This window comes from Dreissena polymorpha, chromosome 3 (genome assembly GCF_020536995.1).
Source record: "Dreissena polymorpha isolate Duluth1 chromosome 3, UMN_Dpol_1.0, whole genome shotgun sequence".
Taxonomy (NCBI): domain Eukaryota; kingdom Metazoa; phylum Mollusca; class Bivalvia; order Myida; family Dreissenidae; genus Dreissena; species Dreissena polymorpha.
The window spans coordinates 146,870,511-146,895,309 of NC_068357.1; the positions used below are offsets into that span (position 1 = coordinate 146,870,511).

The following is a 24,799-nucleotide window of genomic DNA, read 5'->3' on the forward strand; positions in this document are numbered from 1 at the left end:
AAACGTAGATAAACATTGATAAACCCAAATAAACAAAGCTTGATTATTGCCTTGTATTTACCTTATTAAATCATAATGCACATGTTAATTTGGTCTTTTGCAGTAATACTAACATTGTTAACCCTTACAGTGCGGGAACCGAGTTGTGAAGGCCTTTGCAAACAATTTGGATCCAGATGAGACGCCACAGAACGTGGCGTCTCATCTGGATCCAAACTGTTTGCTATTCTGATAGTACTATTGGAAAAAAAAAATCGAAGAAAATGCTAATTTTAGAAATTCAGCAGACGACATTTTAGCAGACGACAAATTACCCAGCATGCAAAGGGTTAATTAGAATGTTCAGTAATCATCAAGGGATAAAGTAAATAATAATAATAATTTGAACTTTTGTCAGGCCAGTTGTCCAATATAGGAAGCTATTAATGTAGTCCCCCATTAGGCAGGCATAAACTATGTGGACACTAATCATCATAGACATCTAGCTTAATTTGATACGTTACTTGGTCCAGAAATGTCCACAGAGATTAATGTAAACCTTCATGAGATGTGGGCTCTGGTAGTTTTTACTTCTTTATAAAGATGTTGCATTTTTATAAGAATAAATATTTATTTAAGAAATCATATTGATTATAAATAGTGTCTAGTGTCCTTAATGTACATAATCATATAATTGTCAATAGGTAAATAATTAAAGTGGCTTCAGCTAGTTTCAAATCTACAGTAAAAAGTATATATTTCACTCTGAAAGTCATCATTATAGTTTGAGCTGAAAGCAACAGTCATGCGTCAGTCGTTTCGTGTTGCAAAATTTAAGAACAAAAACAGAACAGGTGCAAGTAAAAATAATAGCAATACTACCGACTGATCAACCATCTAAAAAGTGGTGATCTGAGAATAGCGGTCACTCGTCGTCAACGGTCACTTTAGCCATTTCCCTTGACTGAAGGCTGCTCTCAGTTTTGACTGTGTATAAGATGCTAATTATTTGTTGTAAATTATATCATATGAAAACGCAATTATTTTGTAAGCATGTAGCATGTTACTAGAATTCAATAATGTATCTTTTGTTCAATGATATATTTATTATGTATGAATTGAATTTAATGATTATTATTAAGAGTGAACTCTATTGCGTCCCTTGGAAAAAAAACTTGTAACATGAATAACATTTGATCATTATTTAAACTTAAAATATAATAATATGACCATCATTACTACACTTGAACAGTCTCCAACATCTTAACAAAGAGCATGGTCTATTGTCATATAAAAGCATAAGTATATGACTGAACATAGTGAATAATAACCCTACGAAGGTTATCAGTATATGAGAGTGAATGATAACCTAACCTGGATTGATTGAGCATAGTGCTTGATAACCACATTTCACATATCTATATTTGACTCAGCAAGGTGGATGATAACCCTCTGAGGCTAATCAGTATATGACTGAGTATAATGATTGATAACCTGATCTTTTTTATCAGCATATGACTAAGCATAGTGGATGATAACCTCATTTTTCTTATTAGTGTATGACTTAGCATACTTTGTGATAATCTCATCTGGTTTTTAACCAGGTTTTCCGAAGGAAAAAACTGGTTATTAGATTGGCGAATGCGGGCGGGCTGGCTGGCGGGCTGGCTGGCGGGCTGGCGGAATAAGCTTGTCCGGGCCATAACTGTGTCGTTCATTGTCAGATTTTAAAATCATTTGGCACATTTGTTCACCATCATTGGACGGTGTGTCGCGCGAAATAATTACGTCGATATCTCCAAGGTCAAGGTCACACTTTGAGTTCAAAGGTCAAAAATGGCCATAAATGAGCTTGTCCGAGCCATAACTATGTCGTTCATCGTCAGATTTTAAAATCATTTGGCACATTTGTTCACCATCATTGGACGGTGTGTCACGCGAAATAATTACGTCTATATCTCCAAGGTCAAGGTCACACTTTGAGTTCAAAGGTCAAAAATGGCCATAAATGAGCTTGTCCTGGCCATAACTATGTCATTCATTGTGAGATTTTAAAATCATTTGGCACATTTGTTCACCATCATGGGACGGTGTGTCCCACGAAAGAATCACGTCAATATCTCCAATGTCAAGGTCGCCACGACTAAAAATAGATTTAAAAAAAAAAAAAAACTTACAAAGGGGGTTAATTTTTTTTGGTCATTTCAAAAGTTCAGTTTGAGTTTTCTCCCTTTATCAGATTTTTTTTTCACAATGAAAACCTGGTTTTGTGACAATTTTGTCCCTTGTTTATTATTTGACTGAGAAAAGTGGTTGATAACCCCTCCTGGATTTTCCGGAATCACTGAGGATAGTGGATACTTACCCAAGATTGTATTCATGAAACACTCATTTTCTCTGATCATCATGTACTGTTGGGTAACTAACTGCCTCTCCAAGACCTCGTTACCCTTTATAATCGAGCTTCTGTCTTTAAAAAGTGTTTTGTAATGCATGTACATTAGCCTTACAATCAGGGACAACACTTTAAACTGGATTTTTGCTAAGAAGAAACTTTCTTAAACAAAAAAATATCATAAAAGCGAAATGTGTCTTTTCGATGATTAGCCTGTGCGGACTGCAACAGCTCTTAATGCACATGCATTTAAGCCATGTTTTCTCAGAGCCTTATTCAATTTGTATTTTTATTCCCCAGAGAGTCCCAGAACGAGTTGAACTCTCTGACACAACTCATCGAGTCAATGTGGACGCACTACGAGCCCACCGTCTCCCCTAACAACCTCAACCTCGACGAAATGTTCTCCTTTCTCCGGGAAGAACGCGCCAATGACCAGAAAAGTGGGAAGAACAAGACCTTGGACGAGATAACGGATGAACTCAACGAGCTGAACGATCTCTTAACACAGGATATGGTGAGTGTAGATTTGTCATTTTGTGGTGATTGCTCTCAGGGTATAAAGGTTGCACAGATTGTTCAGGGTAGAAGTGGAATTTTTAAGAAAAACAAGTATGCACTAAATTAACGCATTGTTGTTGTTTTAAACACGGTTTGAAATTTCTGCTGTCTGATTAAAAATGGGCAATTTTGTTCCAAGAGTTAATTTCTTACTATGAATTTGAGTTGTATACTTGACAGAAAATGGCAAAAATCACACCAATAAGTTTCATTAAAGTGAATTACTAAGGAAATACTGTAAAACATGTACCTGTATTAAAGAAAAATGTCAATATGATCTTTTAATGACCATGGCACCCACTGTAACTAAGCAACTAATTAGTTATATAGTTTTAACTCACATGAATACACTATTATGTTATTGGGCACAACAATCACACTTGTTTATAGATAAAAGGAAAACAAAATAATGTTTTAATCATGACTATATTTTAACAATATATTTATATATTATAACAAGTTAGAATATAATAATAAAATAGCAGTACTTTACAACTGTATTACAAAAATGTATACAAATTATCTCTTAAACTCAGAAAGCATATTATCATTCCATGCATAAGCAGAAAGTAGAGTTTTTTTATTGTCTTGGGACTGGTTAATTATTGATTGTAAAGAGATATAGTAACTATAGTATGCAGGCCATCTGCAAGTTAACCAGTCCATTAAAGTATCTGTCTCACCAAACACAACTCTGACAATGCTGGCAATTCTCCATTGCAGCATGTGAAATCCTGTTATTGGTCATTTTTTTACCATCACTTTCTCAATAAGTGTGTTATTTTGGGTTAATTTTTTAATGTTCTACCACCACTTTCTCAATAAGTGTGTTAAATCCTGTTCAATCGCAAATGTTTTTCCATAGCTTTCACAATTATTGCGTTATATCGTGTTAATCACTGCATATGTTCTGGGATATTATTGGGGTAGCAGGGGGGCATGTTGAGCATGGTGAACATTGGCTGAAGCCATTCAAGAAGCCCACTGCTGCTTTAGTGGCGAAACAATATAGCAATAGTATGTTTAATGCTGTGCTTTATAGCTTTAATTATTTTTCAATTCAGTTGATATCAGTTGGATGTATATTTCGGTTAGGAAACTGAGTTTGCTTATGAGGAAATTATTGATAAAATGTTTGAAACGCTATGGCAATGCTTTGGCACTGCTTATAAGTTTTTGTGAATGCAGTCATATTAAGTTTTCTATGATATCTTTGGCACTGCTTAAATTGTTTATTGTTTGCCACAAGTATAATTATTGTCTATTCAATCAAAGAGTGTTTACAAATTTTATTTCTTGAGTATAACTTTCGCTTTTTGACTGTGGGATTAATTAGGAACTTTTTTCGAAACACATGACGTTGAAATAGCAAGCATCGAATAAGATACAATATTTATTGTTTTTAATAATCGGTGGTACTGATGTTCTTCATTGATAGATGTGATGATTTAATATCGAAGCTTGCAGTGTTGTTTAATTTCAAAAACTGGAGTGTTTTTACTGGATTATAAGTGTGATGTTATCTCTTCTAATCTAGGAAACTGCCGCAGTTGTAAGTACTAATAGTCGGAATGTGTTTGAAATGTTTTTGACATTAGAACAGTGGCCAAGCTCTTTGCTGATGTATTAGGATATAATTAGCTCAAATTACCAAGTATAGAAATAAGTGTGTATTTTATTTAATAGACTCTACTGACCTTAAAACCTTACTAACAATCTATATGCATGTTTTATACAATTAAAACAGTGTTTAAAATCAGAATAAAATAACTATTTGTCAATAATAATACATGATATTGTACATGATTTTGGTGTTAAAGAGCATCTTGTTTTATGGGATATTTGAACTACTGGATCTTTTTATGTTTCATGGATAATGCAATAATTAAGTAGATATTTTAATTACTTTTTTAACAAAAAGAAAGACTTCATGTTTATCCATAGAAGTATTAAATGTGAATATGATGAGAACACAGTTGTTTTGTTGAATTATGTGTGATTTTGTGATTGTTGACTTTGCTATTCTCAGATATTGACCTGATTGCCTTGGTTGATACTTTCAAGCATTTCAGTTATGTTACATGAGTTGCACTCTTGGAAGACAAAGTTTAACCCTTTCAATGCAGGAACCGAATTTTTAAGGCCTTTGCAAACAGTTTGGATCCAGATGAGACGCCACAAAACGTGGCGTCTCATCAGGATCCAAACTGTTTGCTATTCTGATAGTATTTTTTGAAAAAAATCAAAGAAAATGCTAATTTTATAAATTCAGCAGACGACATTTTAGCAGCCGACAAATTTCCCAGCATGCAAAGGGTTAAATGAACTAAAATCCAGTCCAGGTTGATAGTGTCATCCCTGATTTAATTACCTGTGTGTACAGCACAGTCTAATCTGGGAGGATAACTTATGAACATGCATTTAGCGGAGTTTCCTACGGTGTGGCTCGTTTGAAATATTCATATAATGAGACACTTGGAGAGTTAACGAGTTGTTCTTTTTTGTTTCACAGCCTGTGTTTTCATTTGATGAAGACTTTGAGGCAAGTTTTCCAACAAGTAGTCTTTGGTTGGGTCTTCTGTTTCTACATATGTATATGAACTGAAATTTACTGCAGAATGACAGTTGGATAAGGATCAGAGTTTTGATTCACACATTTCAAAATAACATGTAACTGAAGCTTTTTTTTCAAAGAAAGAAAATTTAAGCGCATACTAACTGAAATGCAAAACTATTTTCATTACATCTGTTTGACATGTACAAGTTTTGGGTTTCAAAAAGAAATTAATTTCTTATTTGGCTATTCTGCACATTCTGTCAAACTGTTCTATTCAAATGAAGTGTATGTTAAAAACACACATGTTTACAGTCTTTACATGCTAATCTATCAACTTTGATGTTTGCAGGCCATTTCTTTGCTTCTATGATTACTGAGATAATATTTCCATTGCATTATAATATGGAATGCTTAGATAAAGACTCATATGTATAATGTAGTATATAAAGGAGTCATATGTATGCTAGTTATTAATATAAGACTTGTTAGATTGCATTGAATCTTCACAAATTGTCAACAATATATGCATGAAAAAATATGAATAATATTATAATTATCTATGATCTATACATACAGAAATAAGCGTTTAAAGCTGTTAAAAACATGCATCAAACATCAATTTACATGAGTGTTAAATGACAATAAATATCTGTCTTACAGTACAAATTTAGTTGCGGATCTTTCCAGATCCCTAAAGTATCCTAGATTTTGAAGGAATCTGAAGGAGTCTTTACATGTTTTATTTAATTTTATTTATTAAGTACAACTTATATAAAAAAGAAGCTTTTGTTTAGACATTATGTTAATTCTAGGATTGGAGAACTTATCTTTATAAGTTTTATTAGTGATGCCACTGTTTATCTTCATATTTGTAAGTTGCTTGGTGGCAAAAATATGCTTGTCTAAAATTTTCAACTCTGTTCAAGAAATCGGAAAGTGAATTTCCATTGTCAGCTTTTGTCTCTGTTGATAAATCTGTTCCTTGTGAGAATTGCAATTTCAAATTTCTTCTCAAAACAAATAATGTTTTCTGCTTCACCACATTTTGTATGTACAACATGAGTGAGCCTTGCTCTGTGAATACTGGACTTAATACATGTGCGTAAAGTGTCCTCCCAGATTTGTCTGTGCAATCTGCACTGGCTAATCAGGGATGACGTTTTCCACCTGGATGTTTGTTTAAAAAAGACCTCATTTAAATAAAAAAATCCAAGAAAGCTTAAAGTTGTCCCTGATTAGCCTGTGAAGACAGATTAGGCTAATCTGTGATGACACTTAATGCACATGCATGGATTCCTGTTTTAAAGGAAAAGCAAACCTCAAATGATAGGTATAAGGTATATTGTGTTCACTTGTTGGGAAAGAGCGCCACCAAAGTATTCCTTTACCGATGCCTCTAAATGACATGCAGTCTTGTAAGGTTTCTGGTCGTCGTCATCAGTAAATATGGCTCTTCTTGTTCATGTTTTTGTTCAATCTTACAGTCTCTTAGTAAATTGTATGATATGCAGCTAATTCTTAATTGTTCCAATGATCCTGCACTATTTTAAACTTCCATCTAAAATATAGGCTTATATCTCTCTCTTTAACAGAACATTTCTTTTGTTGTTAATTTTCTAAATATTAATACTGTTTTAACAATTGAAATTTTAAGGAAAGTGGATATTTTTATGTATCAAATAATTATCCATAAAACGTTTACTTTTATGTATGCTTACCAATCTGTCATATATCAAACATTTTATTCTGCATTGCTCAGATAGTACATTTTGCATATGCCAAAACTAACATGCCCATTATATATATGCCCATTTTACATATACCATAACTAAAATGCCTGACTGTGTTTTGATGCTTTATTTAAAAAACTGTTAAATTAGTACATGTATTTAATAGGTTTCCTGTGTACAGTGTTCATAACGTAAATTGTTTTCTGCAGCATACCAACATATAAAAGACATTGTTTTGTTTTTTTAATAGATACATGTCTGTTTGTAGGAGAAGCAGGAACAGGAGTGGCAGAGCCGTCAGTCCCGTGAGGGAAGCATTGACAACCTGCCACCACCACCAGAACTGTCAGCCTCAACAGAGAACCTTGTTCTAGAGGACATCCTGCCCCCGCCCCCTGTGGGAGCAGACAATATCCCAAGACCACCTCCACCACCACTTCCCGCCAAGGTTGGCCCTCATCCACCTCCACCTCCCCTACCCCTGGACCAGAATGGATTCATCCCACCTCCTCCCCCGTTCCCACCACCAGACAATGCCCAGCCTCATTTACGCCAAGTAGATCGCACACATCCCCCACGCCCTCCTGTCAGGAGAGACAGCCAACTTTCCACAGACCGAGACAGTGTGATCAGCATAAATCGGTCCTCCTCAATCACCTCGTCTGAATATCAGGACATACAGAATGCCATATCTGAGATAGAGAACATTGACTACGAGTCCTTCATGCCTCCGCCAGTCTTGCCTCCTCCACCTACAATACCTGCTCCGCCCCTGCCCCCTGGTGTAGGAATGTCCCAGCAAGCCAAAGAAAAACTTATGCTCAAAAAGAGCTTGTCCATCGAGGTGCCAGACCATATGAATCAGAACAAACTGCAAGTTCAAGCCCCTAGCAATGTGGAAACACTGTCGCCCAAGATGGCTGATAAGCTGAACACCCTCTTGCACGGCCCGGATGGTGGCCCAATCCCCAATGGGATGACCCCATTGACCCCTCCAGCCCCTCTAAGCCCCATATCGGATGGGGGTGGAGAGTTTGGGGATGCATATGACATGCTGGAGTACGCTGAGAAGCACTTCAATGATCACCCTAAGGACATAAGCGGGACTCTGATGAAGAGCTTGAAGAATAAGAAGTTCTCAGAGGTGAGAGCTCTGGATCTTTTGTTTAAAGCATTTTAGCCGGCCTCTGAGAAAACAGGGCTTAATAATTTTTTTCTAAATGTACATGTATCTTCTTTTGACTTTTATGGTATTTTTCATTTAAAGGAAGTCTCTCCTTAGTAAAAATCTAGTTTATGAGGAAGTGAAGTCTTTGATTACCCTGTGCAGACTACACTAGAATTTAGTGTTTTTTGTGTGTATCCAAACCAAATATGAATGTAGTAAAAAAGTTGCGTTTTGAATCAGTGAAATCAACTGTGTGTAAAATTAATGTTAAATAAAGATAATCAGTATCTATTATTATTTATGCCCAAAAGACATTTAAAGTGTGCATATTGGAAAATAGTGTTAGATATTGTAGGAGAAAAGATGGAATGTGTTTGATGTACCGTAATTACTCTATGTTTTCGGACATTTAAAAATAATTTTTTTTTTTCCGTGTCCGAAAACTTTGATACGAAAAATATTCACAAAATACAGATGTCCGAATACTTCGAGTCGAATATTGAAGTGTCCGAAAATAGCGTAAATTGTATCAACGACTACCAGTAATAGCACGCGCTTGTAAAATACCATGCCATATAGTATAAATAACAGTTATAAATGTTTGCACTGCATTTTAAGTAATTTTAAATGCTTAATTTATTTGACAGAAAGTTACTACAATGCTGTACTTTGACCAACGAATTCAAAGATGAGCATATGATGTACCAATACTCGCTAGTATGAACCTGTAGTTAACGCAATTAAAACAAGCAAACTATGAATTCTTTGTTTGTTAATTTCCGATAGTTGTTGTCTAACACCTTCCATTGTTCGTAAAGCATGCAATAGGGTGCATCACACTTTAAAGCGTTAAGCATTGTCACAGTTATTTAACTGAGAATGTGTAGTACCACTGTGGTAGATAATTGAATTGTTAATTGGCACTACCCCTGGTAATTGTCATAACGCTTATTATATCAGGCGAAACCATTGTTTAATACCGGTTTACAAGGTTATTTACCTCATAACGCAAGTGTAATGGTCCGTTGCCCTCAGGCATGCACCTGCAATTTTATATGATGTTAATCTGGTTGTAAAACCCCATGATTGAAGTGTCATTAGATATCGAAAACAGGACCGAAATTTGGTAACATAGCGCTGTAAAATATATTGTCCGAAAACTTAGAGGCATTAATTATGGACGAAAACTCGTGTGTCAGAAAATTAAGAGTCTTGAAAAATAATTATTTTTGCTAAAAAATGGTGTGTCCGAAAACTTAGAGTGTCCGAAAACATAGAGTAATTACGGTAACTTGAACTAATTTTTTATGCTTTTTACAGTTGAGAACCTTTAACTCTGACATCCCTTTTTTGTTCTCTTTTACAGAAGGACATCTTGGGTAAAGATCAGATGTTGAAGTTTTGCAAGTCTGGATTGATCGCCACATCACACGTGAAAATACACGACACAGAAAATGTCTTCCTTGCCTGCAACATATTCAAGGTAGGCTTGAGTTTCCAGCATAATCCTGTTCTGTATAGATAGATAAGAAAACTTATGTTGCAAAAATGATTAGTTGAGAAGTTGTATAAGTTATATATATTGAAAAGTTATGAATATTTTATACCCAATAAATCAAGTGGAAAACAGAAAAATACACCAAAGCAATATCTTCTCTGCTTTTGCTTTGTATGGATTTTATATTTTCTTTATAATTAGTTATTCACTTTTTTTTTTAGTTTTTAGTTGTTCAAACGACCACTTAACCCAGAATGTGCTTAAGCTAGGTTAATTAAGACAACGTTAACTTGTCAGGCTGCTGTTTTGTCTTTGTCAATGCTCTTGTTTTTCCTTAAACATGTAATTGCCAATTCTTACCGTACCCTTTTAACAATTATGCACCCAAATGGTGAGATTGTTCATCTTTTACAGCTTCTTGTCCATATACCTATAGAACCCTTAGCACTGTGCTTTGTAACATTTGGTTGGTAGGTTGGGTGAGAAAACTATTGATCTTTGACTTCAAGATTCAGCTTCAACTGACCAAAAGCTAATTTAGTTTTTCTCAGTGCTGGATTAGCACCATTTTGCCCCAAAGGCAGTGCAACTTGTGGGGCCCATACCCTTAGTGCCAAGGCTGGCAAGACAAAAATGTGACAATGCCCTTTTATATGTATGCAATGCCATTATAATATCCTAAGTCCAGACTGAAACCCCCATTAAACATCTTGGTAACAAATTCATCAGCAAAATAATGCTGTTTGTCAAATAATAAATGATTGTCAATTTGTAAGACAAGGTCAAGCTTTTAATTGGAACAAAACATCAATTTTAAATAAATGTCTTTGTCAAGTCTTTAGATAAGGCCAAGTAAGTAAGAACAACAATTCTGTTGTCACAGTTTCATGGGGCCCCTGAAGGTTGCGAGGCCCTTAGGCAGTTGGCTTCTCTGCCTTATGGGTAATCTGGGACTGGTATCTCTTGCTCAGTATTGTCTTATTTATTCCTTTGCCACTTAAAAACGAATGTTGATGCATTTGTAGTCCCATAGAAAGTTGAATTTAGTTAAAGTCTTAGTTAAAGACCTTTCTTATTAGATTCAAGTTTTAAAGGCTATTTTCAACCCTTAGATACTGATGAGCAGCAAACAGCATAAAACCTGAACAGACTGCAAGTTACTCGCAGGCTGTTCTGGTTTTATGCTGTTTGCACATAGCCATTTTCACTTTGCTTCTAAGTGGGAAAGGGTTAACCGCTTTCAGAGATATGTATGGACACTAAGAGGTTCATATGTGTAAAACAGATTTTCTTCTGTAATTATTGATAAATTAAAGCAGCGCTCTGTGGAAAAAAGGCTGAATCCATGTGTTTTAAGTATTGTCTCACTTTAGCCTCTGCAGTCTGCACAGGCTGATCAGAGACAACACCGCTGCTTTTAGAGAATTTTTTGTTGAAACAAATTCTCTTATTCACAAAAATCCAGTCTATGGTAAAAAAGTGCTTGAATCAATTCACACAGAGTGCATTGAGTTTAAACCAGACCCAAGTTACATTATCATCCATCTGAGAGAACTGGCTAGAATTCTTGTACAGTCCTAACATATACACGTAGCTCAGAAAGCTGGATTATTCACATATCATTACATTGATCTTTAACAAGTTATATTTAAGAAATAGTACTGGATAATGAAAATATAAAGCGTTAATTACCTTTGATCTCAAATAAGAAATCTTGCAGAAACCTGCGTTCATTATTACTTACTGTATGTGTTTTGTTATGTAAATTCCACTTTTCTGAAGTGCTTAGTCCTGTAAAGCATATTGGTAAAGGAATACCTTAAGTTTGTAAATATTATAAACATTAATAAATGTTTCATAAAAAAACTGTTATTATTTGTCAAGAGTATATGTTATTAACCATAAATGTAAAAACATAAATCAAATGTTGGATCTCAGGGGACAAAAATATTTATAAATTGCACTCGTCCTGCAGGACAAGTGCATTAAAATTTTCACTCGTCCTGCAAACACATGCACTTGTCCTTCAAATATGTGTGAAAGAAAGATTGCAAAGGACTGATATGACTAACAATGTTTCCTATATCACTGCTAAAATGCTGCTTACTTAGTTATTCATGCCAGCTGATCACAGAAGAAATGTTAACTTACTTTATTTATGAGGAACACAAAATAAATAAATGAAGACAATTTTTTTTTTACTTTTTCTAATGCTTGCGTGTTTTCCATTTCGGATGGTTGAACATCGCTCCTGCCCCCTTTACAGAACGCTCGTATGTCAGACATTTTTCAGATGAAATTCAGACTGGTTTAAAACCGTACTTCGCAGTAAAATAATTCTTTAAAAAAATCAATACTTACAGTCAGTGCTCCAGATAACATGCGTAAAGGCGTAAAACAAATTAAATTTCTTAAATAACGATTTAGATTTAAAATCTTTGCGTAAAATTACGAATTGAAAAAATAAAAACGAATTCGAAATTTTCGAACGTGCGTAAAACTTCCAGTAGCAAATTAAATACGGTAAACATTTCATCTCGGTTCTGACTCGTTTAGGCGCTCAATTAAAACTAGGTCACATAACCCCAAACCCGAACTCCTGTTTTTAGGGTTACATTGCAGGGGGTTTTTTTACTAAGAAAGTGACGCCGATATTCGGCGTCTTCCCCTACCAGAATTTTTCCCCTAAAAATACCATTTCCCCTCCAAAAATATAATTTTTCACCAAAATATAATATTTTACCCTCAAAGAAATTTTTTTTTTCTTTTGGGAAGTCGACGCTTATCCAATTTGTACCATGTACAACGATCTCTCTCTCTCTCTCTCTCTCCCGACGAACACTCAAATCTGGGAATCCCAGTGATTCTATATATAGCTCTTAAATTACGTCATGAAAACCGGGCAACTAATCGTATTAATCATGTGACTATTTTACTGGATTCCGGTCTTGCGCGAGAAGGGTGTTTCGTCAATTAATTACCGGAAACCAGTCGAATTTTCATCCGGGTTATGTGAAAGCCAAGATATAAACGTTAAAACAGAAAAAGTCTCACAATTGGCGTTCATACACGAACAAAATAAAACGTTCGGACTCGGAAAATATTAATTGCGTTGACGTATTTTTTAAGAATGAATCATCAAAAACCGTTGAAACCCAGCAGGATTCGGAGGTACATGTAATCAACATCGATTAATACTGTCGGATTATTGTGAAAGTGAAAGTAGACAATCGGCAGCTGCCGCACCTTTCCCTTCCAATACTGTAGCAGATCTAGATCGTCAACCCATTCATCATGAAATTGAAATCACAATATTGACATCGTTCCCCGGCCCAAGTTGAAAACATTTCCCATTATTAGATCTACCCCTGCAACTTTATTTAGGACTTTGACTTTAATATCATACTTGTTCATGTGTTTAAGAACAAAAAGGTCAGAGACATGACTCTTTTTCTAAAAAAAACCCTGAAGTCTGTAGGTCAGTTATAGACATTGAAATGAACAGTTTTTATTTTTTCCCCAAATACGTCTCTTTCGCGCTCGATTTTCCCCTTTTACCCAGCGTCCAGCGTCTTCCCCTTTTTCTATAAAAAACCCCTGCATTGCAGTCAGTTTGATACTTAGCACACATTGTTCAGTGCATGCTGCATAGGATTTGTAAAATACATTGCAAATGGTTGTTTTTGGTATTAATTTGAAGGTATATTTGTAAGCAATAAGAAAAAAAAACATTTTTGTGCTCTACTTTTTCTGTTGATGGTTCCCGGCTTTGAAAGTAGGTCATACTATTTGGGCCCAAAATGGTCGCCTGCACAGCTGTCAAAACCGGTTTGCCTGTTCTAAGTTGAATATTTTCAGTTACAACGTATAGAATTTAATGACATCCATTTTTGTCAAAAGATTATGCATTTATCTTACTAATGATGTATGATGATATAGTGGGTCATTGCTTGATCATGGTAGAAATTGATATCGAACTTTAACTATTGTAATAGTAATATTGTATATGTAATATAGAAGGATATTAATTGCGCATGCGTAACCACTACACCTTTAAGTCAACGTCACTCAAGCGTTTGCTGTGAGGAAGAGCCACACCTAAGAACGGTCGAAAGGCCAAACGGTCTTGATTTCGTTCTCCTAGTATTGCAGGCGAGTCATTAATGTTTATTGTACCTTTTTGATTACACTTACCGTAATTTTTATATACAAGTAATATACTGTATACCTATTCAAAATGTCATTAAAATGAAATGTTAAATATAGTTTTTGATACATTGTATGACTTTAACGGCGTCCAAAAGGCCATTATGACCTAAGCCGAAGTGTCAGTGACCGTTTTACATAAAAAATCAAAATGGCCGGAGAAGGAAAGCCAGGCTTTTCCAAGACTATAAACCAAAATGTTCAATTGTTGATGTGTCAAAAACAATGAATACAAATTATTTGGTAATATATTGTTAAGAATTTATTTTATATAGGGGGTAAAATAAGAATTATTTTTGAAAAAAGGGAGTAAATAAGAATTTGACCAAATTTTTATCTGGAGCTCTGCTTACAGTGAATGAAGTCAGATGGTTCCCTGTCAACATGGACGCGCAAAGTTTACACCAAAAAGCCAATATTTACTCGGGATACAGTCTCGCATAACAACGCGCACCTGCTGTATGAAATGTACAATTACGATTTCCGGTTCATTCTCGTTCTACTTTCGGAATAGATATGCTTTAAAAATGATTTTATTTAATGGAAAAGAGTCTTACTGGTCAGAAAATATATATTTTAACATCAGTTTTTTTTTTTCACTCATCCTGTAGGACGAGAGCTTTAGGGAAATTCACTCGTCTTTTCAAGATTTCACTCGTCAATACGAGCGGACGAGTGGAATTTTTGTCCCCTGGATCTTCATTTCCATGATTACATTTTATATGACTCTGGCAACTACAGGTGCTGAGAAGCAATTTTACAGTGAAATGCTTGTCCGTTTGTTTTTCCATCCGTCCGTATAAGGCTAACCCAACAGTTTGATACTTGCATGGATATAATCTATTTGCACTATCTGTCCCCATTCCCAATTGGAAAAAAGTATATATTTTTACCCAATGTGTCCTACAAATTCCCACTTGAAGGTTTAAAAAAGATCTTGTTTTTACCTCAACATTTAATTTATCTCCCATCCAGAAAATATAATATTTAAAACCATTTTATTCTCATTTTTGAAGCATTTGTTAGCAAAAAACAACACTTATTTCCCAATTTTAATCAAAACACCACGATTTTAGCCAACCCAAAGGGACCCAACCCTACTGCCAAAATGGTGAAAAAAAAACACTTGCACTCTAAACAGACCCACATCTTATATGTCTCATTTTAACCTTGACCCTGATCTCAGTTTTGACTAAGACTTTATAACCGGTATCAGGAAGTTTAATTTCTTTGTTAAACCAAAATCCTATTTGATTAACATCAATACCACTTACTTGAAAGCTTCCGTACTTTCATATACATCCGTTCAACTCTCAGCACACTCACATTTGACCTTATTTTGACCTTGATATTTATTTTTTGACCAACACCTATTCAAATATGCCATTGAATTATAACTGACAAGACTGCTGTCAGCAGTCTTCCTCTAAAACATGTTGCCATTCTAGAGGCTATACAAATATTTGTCAGACTATACATTTTCAAGGTAGTAAAAGTCAAATTGTGCTATTCAATAAAAAGCTTGTCATAAGACAACAATAACACAATATGTAAATAGGTAAAGTTTGGAAAAAATCCTTATACTAAATCAAGAGGGTTGTATCAGTGATTTTGATTGGTTCAATGATCCAACATTCACAACTAAATCCTGTTTGGTCCGTATTTTCACTCCTTTCACACACAACCCCCCCCCCCCCATAGGTATTTAATTAAATGTAACTTTCTAAGGGTATACATGTGCATAAAAAATACGTATCTAAGTGGTATAGGGTTAAATTCCATTGCACCTATTGACATGATTCCATTTTATAGACATGCTGTAAGCAGTCAGTTTTTTTCATAATCCTTATAATGTTTAGTATTGGAATTCATGCCATACATGTAGAAGTGTAGGAAATACATAAATCATGAACCCATATTGACCTATCTGAAGACCTTTAATTTAGCTCTATAGGTATGGTGTTTTTGTTAATGACTTTCAATATTAATACAGCACTATTATGGATCTAGAGTGTATTTGGTGCTTCATCAAGTTATAGTACCAAATCAAAACACCTTTTGAAGTCAAAATACTAATCAATATTAAGTCAGAATCTGACACATATGTTATTAATTTAATCATAGAAATTTACAAAATATAATATTTGTATTTTGGACTTTGAAACATTATCATTTGGGCTATACAATTATTTTTAGATTTTAGCCTGAAGGACTATTCTCTTCAAGAGTTGTTGGGGCAGATTGCCTCGAAGGCATCAGCTTTAATTGAACCCAGCATCTTCCTTACATTATGTTGGATATCCTGTTATATAAAAGGATTTCTTTTGCCACCATGTTATATAAAAGGATTTCTTTTGCCACAATGTTACATAAAAGGATTTCTTTTGCCACCATGTCATATAAAAGGATTTCTTTTTCCACCATGTTATATAAAAGGATTTCTTTTGCCACCATGTTATATAAAAGGATTTCTTTTGCCACCATGTTATATAAAAGGATTTCCTTTGCTGTCAACCACAGATATTTTGGTCTCAGCTTAATAATCCTAAAATGTTACTGACTTACTTTACAGTAGGTTGTTAATTTCTTTTATTTGCCCAGGGATTAATAACCAAGAATCTACAAATTAACTTCATAGACACCATGGTTTCATGTACTACATCAGGGACACCCCATTTACATAACGTAGAAGCCTAATTTCCCCTCAGAGTTACTTTGTCAGGATATTCCCTGAAAATTCAAACTTTATGTTCAATCCAAAGTAGTTATACATTGGGGACCCCCACTATTGTTAGCTTGCTTCATGTTTCTAAGAAGTTACAGAGCTGTGGACAGCAACCGTTAACAGTGTATGCAGAATTCCTTTTTTAATCCCCGGTGGCATTCTCTTTTTTTTGTAGAAGTATTTTTCATTATCTTGTAATTCATTATCTTTTGAGATACATAGGTTGTATACCTGTTCCGATATAAAACTGTTTAGGCTTGTGCTGTAGTGAAAAAATTCATGTACATCAAACTCCAACTAATAAAGAATATATTAATTATTTTTTTAAGAATCAGGCAATTTTCTAACACATTGACATTTTAACAAGGATTTCAAGATAATAAACTTTTCCATATTCACACTAATATAGCAAATGTTAAACCCATGGAACATCTTTTGCCGGAGACTCCACAGTTATTGATTCACCATAAAATATATAAATTGGATCAGTTTTTCAAGCTGACTTATCAATTTTTACATAATATGTGTCACTTCTGATTAGGGTAACTGCACTGTGACATCAGTGAGGTGGCAGTACCTAGTGGGGACATACATGAATAGGAAGTGTGGGGTTTCAAATGAAAAAGGATTAGGCCATTCATCTCTACAAACTGCATTCCATAAAATAATTAGCCTCTTTCTGGGAAAAATGAGCATAATGCGTTGGAATTGAATGTCACCCTTAGATAAGCCTTTGCAGTCTGCACAGGCTAATCAGGGATGACTATTTCCGCTTACCTGTAAAAATCTTTTGTCTAGAAGAGACTAATATTTAAGCGATTCTCTACGACTATCGTGCCAGGATATCACAAAATGCCTGAAGGAAGATGTCAAGGATGATTCAGCACCGCTTGTGATCCAGACAGTCATCCGGCATGGCATCGAGCGTATTGAGCTCCGGGATGAGATTCTTGTGCAGCTTATCCGGCAGACGACGGAAAACCCTGACGACAACAGCCTGGTGCTGGGATGGCTGTTCTTGTGTCTGTGCACTGCTTCCTTTGCGCCTAGCAAAAACTTGCATAAGGTTAGAAAATATTAGTCACTGCATTAAGTTGAAACCTGCATTAGGTAAGAAAATGGTGCTGTCATTTTTTGGTTGTATAACTAAAAATGTTCTTAATCTAAAAATAAGATTCCTCTCAAATTATAAACAAATGAAATTACTTGTTCATCTAAGATTAAGGCTTTGAAAGTTAACGTAAACAAAAGTGGATTTTCATAAGTATAGAGTAAAATTATTTGTGGAAAGTATAAAAACAAAATATAACAAATGGTTAATTCATTGTAAAATAGCATTTGTAGTACATTGTAAATCAAAATAGTTTCTTGAGATTTTGTCCTCACCTGAGCACAAAGTGGTTCATTGTGCATCATCTGTTGTCAACTTTTAGCTCGCCACATCAATAGAGATCACATTTTTTCATCCAATTGGAATGATTAAACTTGGTCAGAATATTAACCTTAATTTTTCTTAGCCAGGTTCCTGTCTTGGTCAAGTACTTCCAAAACAAGGTCAAATCTCTAAAAAAAATCCTTGTTTTCGCTATTGCGACTCCAGCAATGTTTTCAGAATTTTTTATCTTGGCAATATCTTCGCCACATTCAATCTTGGTTTAATGAGTCAAATAGCAAGGTCAAAGCTTATAACCACTCTATATAGAGGCCACCTTTATGATTTTATCTTGATGAATCTTGGTCAGAATGATTATCTCCACTGTAGTATCTTGACCAAGCTTGAGTTTGGTTCTTGTGCATCTAAAAGCATGGTCACTAGGTCAGATCGTAGAAAAACCTGTAAATTCTTCAGGATGCCACAAATATCGCTTAATCTCGATGAACATTGTTAAGAATGTTTTTCTTTGTTACATCACGGCCAAGGTTACATCTTTGTCTTGTGCATCAAAAACTAGGTCTCTAGGGCAAATCTTAGGAAACTCTTCTAACCACTAACAAAGCCACATTTGTTTCACAATCTAGATAAAACTTGGTCACACTGTATATCTTGACAATAGCTGGGCCATGTTTGAATCAGAGTCAGGTTTGGTTAAAAAACAAGTTCACAATGTCTGGCCTTCAACAACTCTATCTTGAAATCAGGTGAGCTTATCAGAGCCAGCATGGTCTACTTAGTGTCCCCTACCGGTTTCACCGGAGGGGACTTATGAATTGCTCTCTGTGAGTCTGTCCGTCTGTCACACTTTTCTGGATCCTGCGATTACTTTAAAAGTTCTTCATATTTTTTCATGAAACTTGAAACATGGATAGATGGCAACATGGACATTATGCACGTCATTTCATTTTGTTCCTACATCAAAAATTCTGGTTGCTATGGTAACAAATATTTTATTTTTTTTAATCTGACAATTGTGGAAATTACTGACAATGGTGGAGCCGGTAGGGGACATATATTGCTTGGCAATAGTCTTGTTACTATGGCCATGTTCAAAGAAAATAGAATTGCACAAGTAGGCTGGGTTCAAGTGATAAGTACAACCTAGGCATGATCACTGTGTGCTTTTGCCTAATAATACAAATTGCCTAATAATGTTGATAACCACTCCTTTAAAGTTTGTTCATTAATACACAACTTTTGATGACAAATGTTTTATGCTATAATACCATGTAATGCTTATAATGAGAATAATATCTGTGAAACATCCTATTCATGTTGGAACTATCTTTACAGTATATGGTGTCCTACGCAAAACGTCACTGTCAACACCTGCTGGTGGGCAAGTACGCTCATCAGTGCGTGAAGCAGGTCACAGTCCCACGGGCCATGGCGCGCAAAAACCCACCATCCAATGCAGAAATCATGGTAGGTAACATGCCTTATTTCAGTCTTAAAGATATTTGTTAAACAACATTAAGAAATCAAGTAAACTGGACCAGGTTATTCAGTTGGTAGAGCACTGGAGGTTGACTGGTTTGATTCTGTTGCCAGGCCCTGGAACTGATATTGCAATCTGTCATGAAGTAAAAGCCCTTTTCCCACTGCCTCTTATTTAGTAAGGTAGTTGTAAAGTACTAGCATGAGTTTATGCACTTATAACTGGTAAATCATCTTATCCAAGAAGAGTCAGTAGAAAACGGTGAAGAATGCAAATACTGTAAAATCATTAATATTCGTTGTCACCGAGATACTAGAAAACCTAGTTAAACACAATCTTACCTTTATCAGCACCAATTAGAGAAGGTGCAAATATTATTGGTTATAATTTATTGAAGCAAATTAATTTTCTTAATATTTTAATAAGGCTTCAATATTGTATCAATTATTTGAATAAATTTCAATTGATACATTCAAATCTATAGCAACTAGTCAATGGAGTTAAACACAAACAGCCAAAATAAAAAAAAGTTTTTATTTCTCTAAAAAAAAAAAAAAAACAGAAAATATTTCAATAAGGTACATGTCATCATCTTTAAATGCTTTCATCATCTTTACATACAATATCCACACTGGACATAAAGGGTGTGCTAATTCTTACTATTAACTGTATCAATACATCTTTACTGCATTAGCCTTTTACAGGAAAATTCGAAATGTCAAAAGCCAGTTTAATGCACTCCCCTTCTGAATTAATCTGCACTGCGTAACAAACGCAGGATTTGTGTGTGGATTATCTTGGATATTTATATCTTTCTATGCATACAGCTATTAATTATTTTTAAATATTTGGCATAATTTTTTGTTGGGATCTTGAAATTGTTGATTGATTTACGCACAAAATCAACGAAAATTAATTTCCGTCTAATAATAATCATTTTGAAGTTCACAAGCAACTCATGTCAACCTTCATTTACTCATCACTGATGTCCTTTAAAACCAGTAACAACACACAGAAATAAATAGAGTCTGATTGTTTTACCAACTTGTTCTTGTCTATCAGAAATCAATGCAGTGACCTTCACTTAACCTTAATTTTGAAATTTTGATAAACTCCAGCAATTGACTAACCAAAATGCAAATTTTACTGCAAAATTGAATGTAAAGGAATGATGAAGCACATGATTTGTGATGCACAAGAGTTGTATACAGTATTTGACACTATGATCTGAATGGGCAGTTTCTAGGTATATCTCAACCACATCCTTTGTGGCTGCAATAGAGGAGGACCATTTATCACTGCATAGCAATTATTTGACTGAGCTACGTCTGACAGATGTAAATCACCGAATACAAGGGAACATTTCAGAACTATCCTGTCTGGACCAATAGATTATGTAAACTTAGAAACACTAAACAATATTAAACAATATTTACATGTCTTCTTTGTTACAAACTTATTGTTATCTGCAAGCAGATAACAAATATATAACCATCGCCAAACTGAATTGCATAGTGGAGATACTGATTTAATTTGTTTGCTTTGGGAGTAGTGTATACAGGCAATAGAAATATGACCATGGCAACATATTAATGTGTTCTGGTTAAAAAAATCACTATGTGGACCAGTGAATCTTAAGTTAAAAAAAAAGAAAACATTTTTAACTCTTTACCACTCAACTTCGCACTTTGACCCTTTTGTAGTTCCCCAGAAAATCAAATTTAAACACACACTTTCTTACTAGATTCAAGTTGTAAAGGGCACATGTCTAATCCTGAGATACTAATGAGTAGCAAACAGCATAAAACCTGAACAGGCTGCGAGTTACTCACAGGCTGTTGTGGTTTTATTGCTGGTTGCATTTAGCCATTTTCGCTTTGTTTTTTTAGCGGGAAAGAGTTAACCGCACTTATTAAACGTTTTCAGAGCATGCGTAACCTGTCGCCACTGGTCTGCAAAGTTCACTTCATGGATGGGAAGATGAAGGCGGTCAGCATCATGCCATGTGACACAACACACGATGTCCTCTCAAAAGTGGCCAAGAAGATTGGCTTGCAGTCTGTTGAGGGATGGGCCATTTACGAAGTACGGAAATGAGGATTTTGGTTATGTATTTTGGCTATGCTCTGTGAAAATTGGATTAAATGCATGTGCGTAAAGTGTTGTTCCATTTAGCCTGTGCAGTCAGGGATGACACTTTCAGCTGTTATGGTATTTTTCTGTTAAAGAAAGTCTCTTCTTAGCAAAAGTCCGGTAAAGATGGAAATTGTTGTCCCTGATAAGCCTGTGTGGACTGCACAGGTTAACCTTGGATGACACTTTACGCATATGCATTAAACCCCCTTTTCACAGAGAGTCAATCATTTATTAATAACTGACACATTTCATCTGTAAGGTCCCGCCAAGTTTCAAGTTATCATTTTCGTATTGATCTTCAACAAATAAGGTAATTATTTTTGTATAATTTAATATGTTTATGTGTGGATTAAAGCAAAGGAACACTCGTGAAAAATGAATTTGCTACTTACAATTGTTTAATTTAAGATTATTTCACAAATTGGTTGCAGTGGTCCTACACACAATAAGAATAAGTGATTTTGAAATTGAGGAATATTTATATGTGAAACATACTTGTTTGTTTAGTTTTCCTACAGGAAATTATTTAGTGTCTGTTTGACTGCAATTGTGTTTTTTCTGACAACATTGCCATGGTTTCTTAAAAACAGCAAGATGGCTTTAATTTCTTTTACTTAACATAGATATTTCATTTCTTGTCTGCAGGTTACAACTGAGTATGAGCGCTATATCCGGGCATATGAGTACGTGGCTGATGTGCTGGCCCACTGGGAAATGTAAGAACACAACAATGTCAAGCATGTGACAACTGAGTTTGTACTGAATGCAAATACCTTATTGGGTTTAATTGAGATCTGTTAGGTTTTAGATTTGAACCTGTTTTCCACAAATTTTTAAGATATCATTTAAGAACAGCATTTTAAAAATGTATTATTTTAAACACCTATGTTTGTTTTTGTTTCCCTTGAAAATCATTTTGAAAAAGCAATTGTTGAAAAAATTTCTACTACTTACATACTTCAATATAAAGATCTATATAGAATGTGAACAAAATATTCATTTATTTCCATATGAAGATCAGAGAAACAATCTGCCCTGCCGTCTAAGTATGAGACCGTGTCCAAGAAGGGGCCCAAAATGGCCCTGGGAGGTACAGATGCAAGACTGATCTTCCGCAAGCGTGTGTACCGACAGGTTCATGACATTCCAAATGATCCAGTGGAGTACCACCTACTGTATGCAGAGGCTGTCAACAAAGTCGTTAAGGTTGGTTTAAACTTCTTGTAAATTTAAAAGTATTGGTATGATGTGGTGGGGTTATGTGTTTATAATATTGGTTATGCTTAAAGAAGGGCTGATAAAAAGAGCAAAAATGCTGTGGAATTTGCATGTGAAACAAAGCATAGTAATTGTGCAATATCATTCACTGTCAAATATGTAAACATCTTGCAAGTTTTGTTTATGTACATTTAATCAGGCAGTTATTGAAGCTGGTAGCAGGTAACAATAATGTAGTCAATGACTAAGTCTATAATAGATTTTCTTCAACTAAGATACAGTGTGCCCTCTCACATAATTTCTCATGCTGTACTCTTAACCCTTTGCATGCTGGGAAATTTGTCTTCTGCTAAAATGTCGTCTGCAGAATTTCTAAAATTAGCATTTTCTTCGATTTTTTTCAAAGAATACTATCAGAATAGCAAACAGTTTGGATCCTGATGAGACGCCACGTTCTGTGGCGTCTCATCTGGATCCAAACTGTTTGCAAAGGCCTTTAAAATTCAGCTCCAGCGCTTTAAGGGTTAATTGATTTATAACTCAATTTTATACACAGACTTCTAATTATGGCAGAAAAACATATTTCACATGAGACTACTTTTCAGCATTTTATTTAAAGCTCATGTTATATTGCACTTCCATGCATCAATGTTGGCCTTACTTAGACGAGTTACAGTAAGTGTCCCAGGGTGTAAGTCTATCACCCCTGTCTATCATGGATAAAATGCCTTTCCCACTGAGCTTACTGTGCTTTCATACAGCTTCTCCCCTTTTGTGAACAAATCCATGCTGTGACATGAGTATAGACATAACAAACCTTGCTCTGGACAATCCAGACTTAATGTATTTGCATGCAGCTTTGTCCCAGATAAGCCCGTGCAGTCTGCACAGTCTAATAAAGAACAACTTTTCCCACCTAAATTAGATTTTTGTTTACAAAAGACTTCTTTTAAAAGAAAAATGTTAAGCAAAAACTTTTGTCCCTGATAGCCTGTGCAGACGAGAATTTTGTTAACAAAAGACATCCTTTCAAAGAAAAAATTAAAGCAGGAACTATTGTCCCTGATTAGCCCGTGCAGACTGCACAGGCTTATTTTGGACGACACTTTTCGCACTTGTATCATCCCACGCAGGACGAGTTCTCTGTGTCGGAGCGCGTGGCTCTGCAGTTGGCCGGTCTGCAAGCCCAGGTGGTGCTAGGGGCCTACCAGGACAACAAGCTGCAGCGGTACAAGGAGGTCGAACAGTACATTTGCAGGCGCATTCTGGCGCTTAGCAACCAGGACTGGAGCGCGCAGCTGGCTGCAGCTCACAAGGTTGGTGGATTTTTTTTCTTGTTTTGGTTGTTTTAAGTTTTACATTGTTTTTTAACAATTGTTTGTCTTATATTGGTTGTGTTTAGTTGTTTGTATTGAATGACTGCACATGTTTTTTTAGTCTCTTGGGGCAAACACTGCAGTAAATGTTTTCGGGTTTTTGTTTTTGCGGTCACAAGTTTTTGTAAAACTTTTTCCAGTTTGACATACTAACAGTCTTTAATGAGCGAGTTTGAAATAAATAATGTGTTTTTGCTCAGAATATTGTATGCATTATTTTCAGAATTTTGTTTGTTGATTTCACTCTTTTGTTATTTTATGATTCAAACTTGCTTCCATTTTACTAGGGCTGTAATGATACATTCGAATATTCGAATTACTCGAATACGGCTGTGGACGAATAGTATTCGTTATTCGCCACCTCCCAAACTGAATAT

The 24,799-nt window shown here is 35.1% G+C and overlaps 1 protein-coding gene across 4 annotated transcripts in view; it reads left to right on the forward strand.

Moving 5' to 3' along the window:
* LOC127871881 (unconventional myosin-VIIa-like) overlaps positions 1-24,799 on the forward strand; it is a 132,622-nt gene that overhangs the window by 82,868 nt on the left and 24,955 nt on the right. For 2 of the 4 annotated variants that reach the window (XM_052415138.1, XM_052415140.1), the window contains exons 17-27: positions 2,675-2,891; positions 4,473-4,487; positions 5,448-5,477; positions 7,491-8,366; positions 9,757-9,873; positions 17,661-17,885; positions 19,548-19,679; positions 21,619-21,777; positions 22,474-22,544; positions 22,845-23,034; positions 24,180-24,362. In XM_052415138.1, the coding sequence (XP_052271098.1) occupies positions 2,675-2,891; positions 4,473-4,487; positions 5,448-5,477; positions 7,491-8,366; positions 9,757-9,873; positions 17,661-17,885; positions 19,548-19,679; positions 21,619-21,777; positions 22,474-22,544; positions 22,845-23,034; positions 24,180-24,362 (2,215 nt within the window). The remainder of the gene's footprint in view (positions 1-2,674; positions 2,892-4,472; positions 4,488-5,447; positions 5,478-7,490; positions 8,367-9,756; positions 9,874-17,660; positions 17,886-19,547; positions 19,680-21,618; positions 21,778-22,473; positions 22,545-22,844; positions 23,035-24,179; positions 24,363-24,799) is intronic. The other 2 variants (XM_052415139.1, XM_052415141.1) reach the window with 2 other exon arrangements.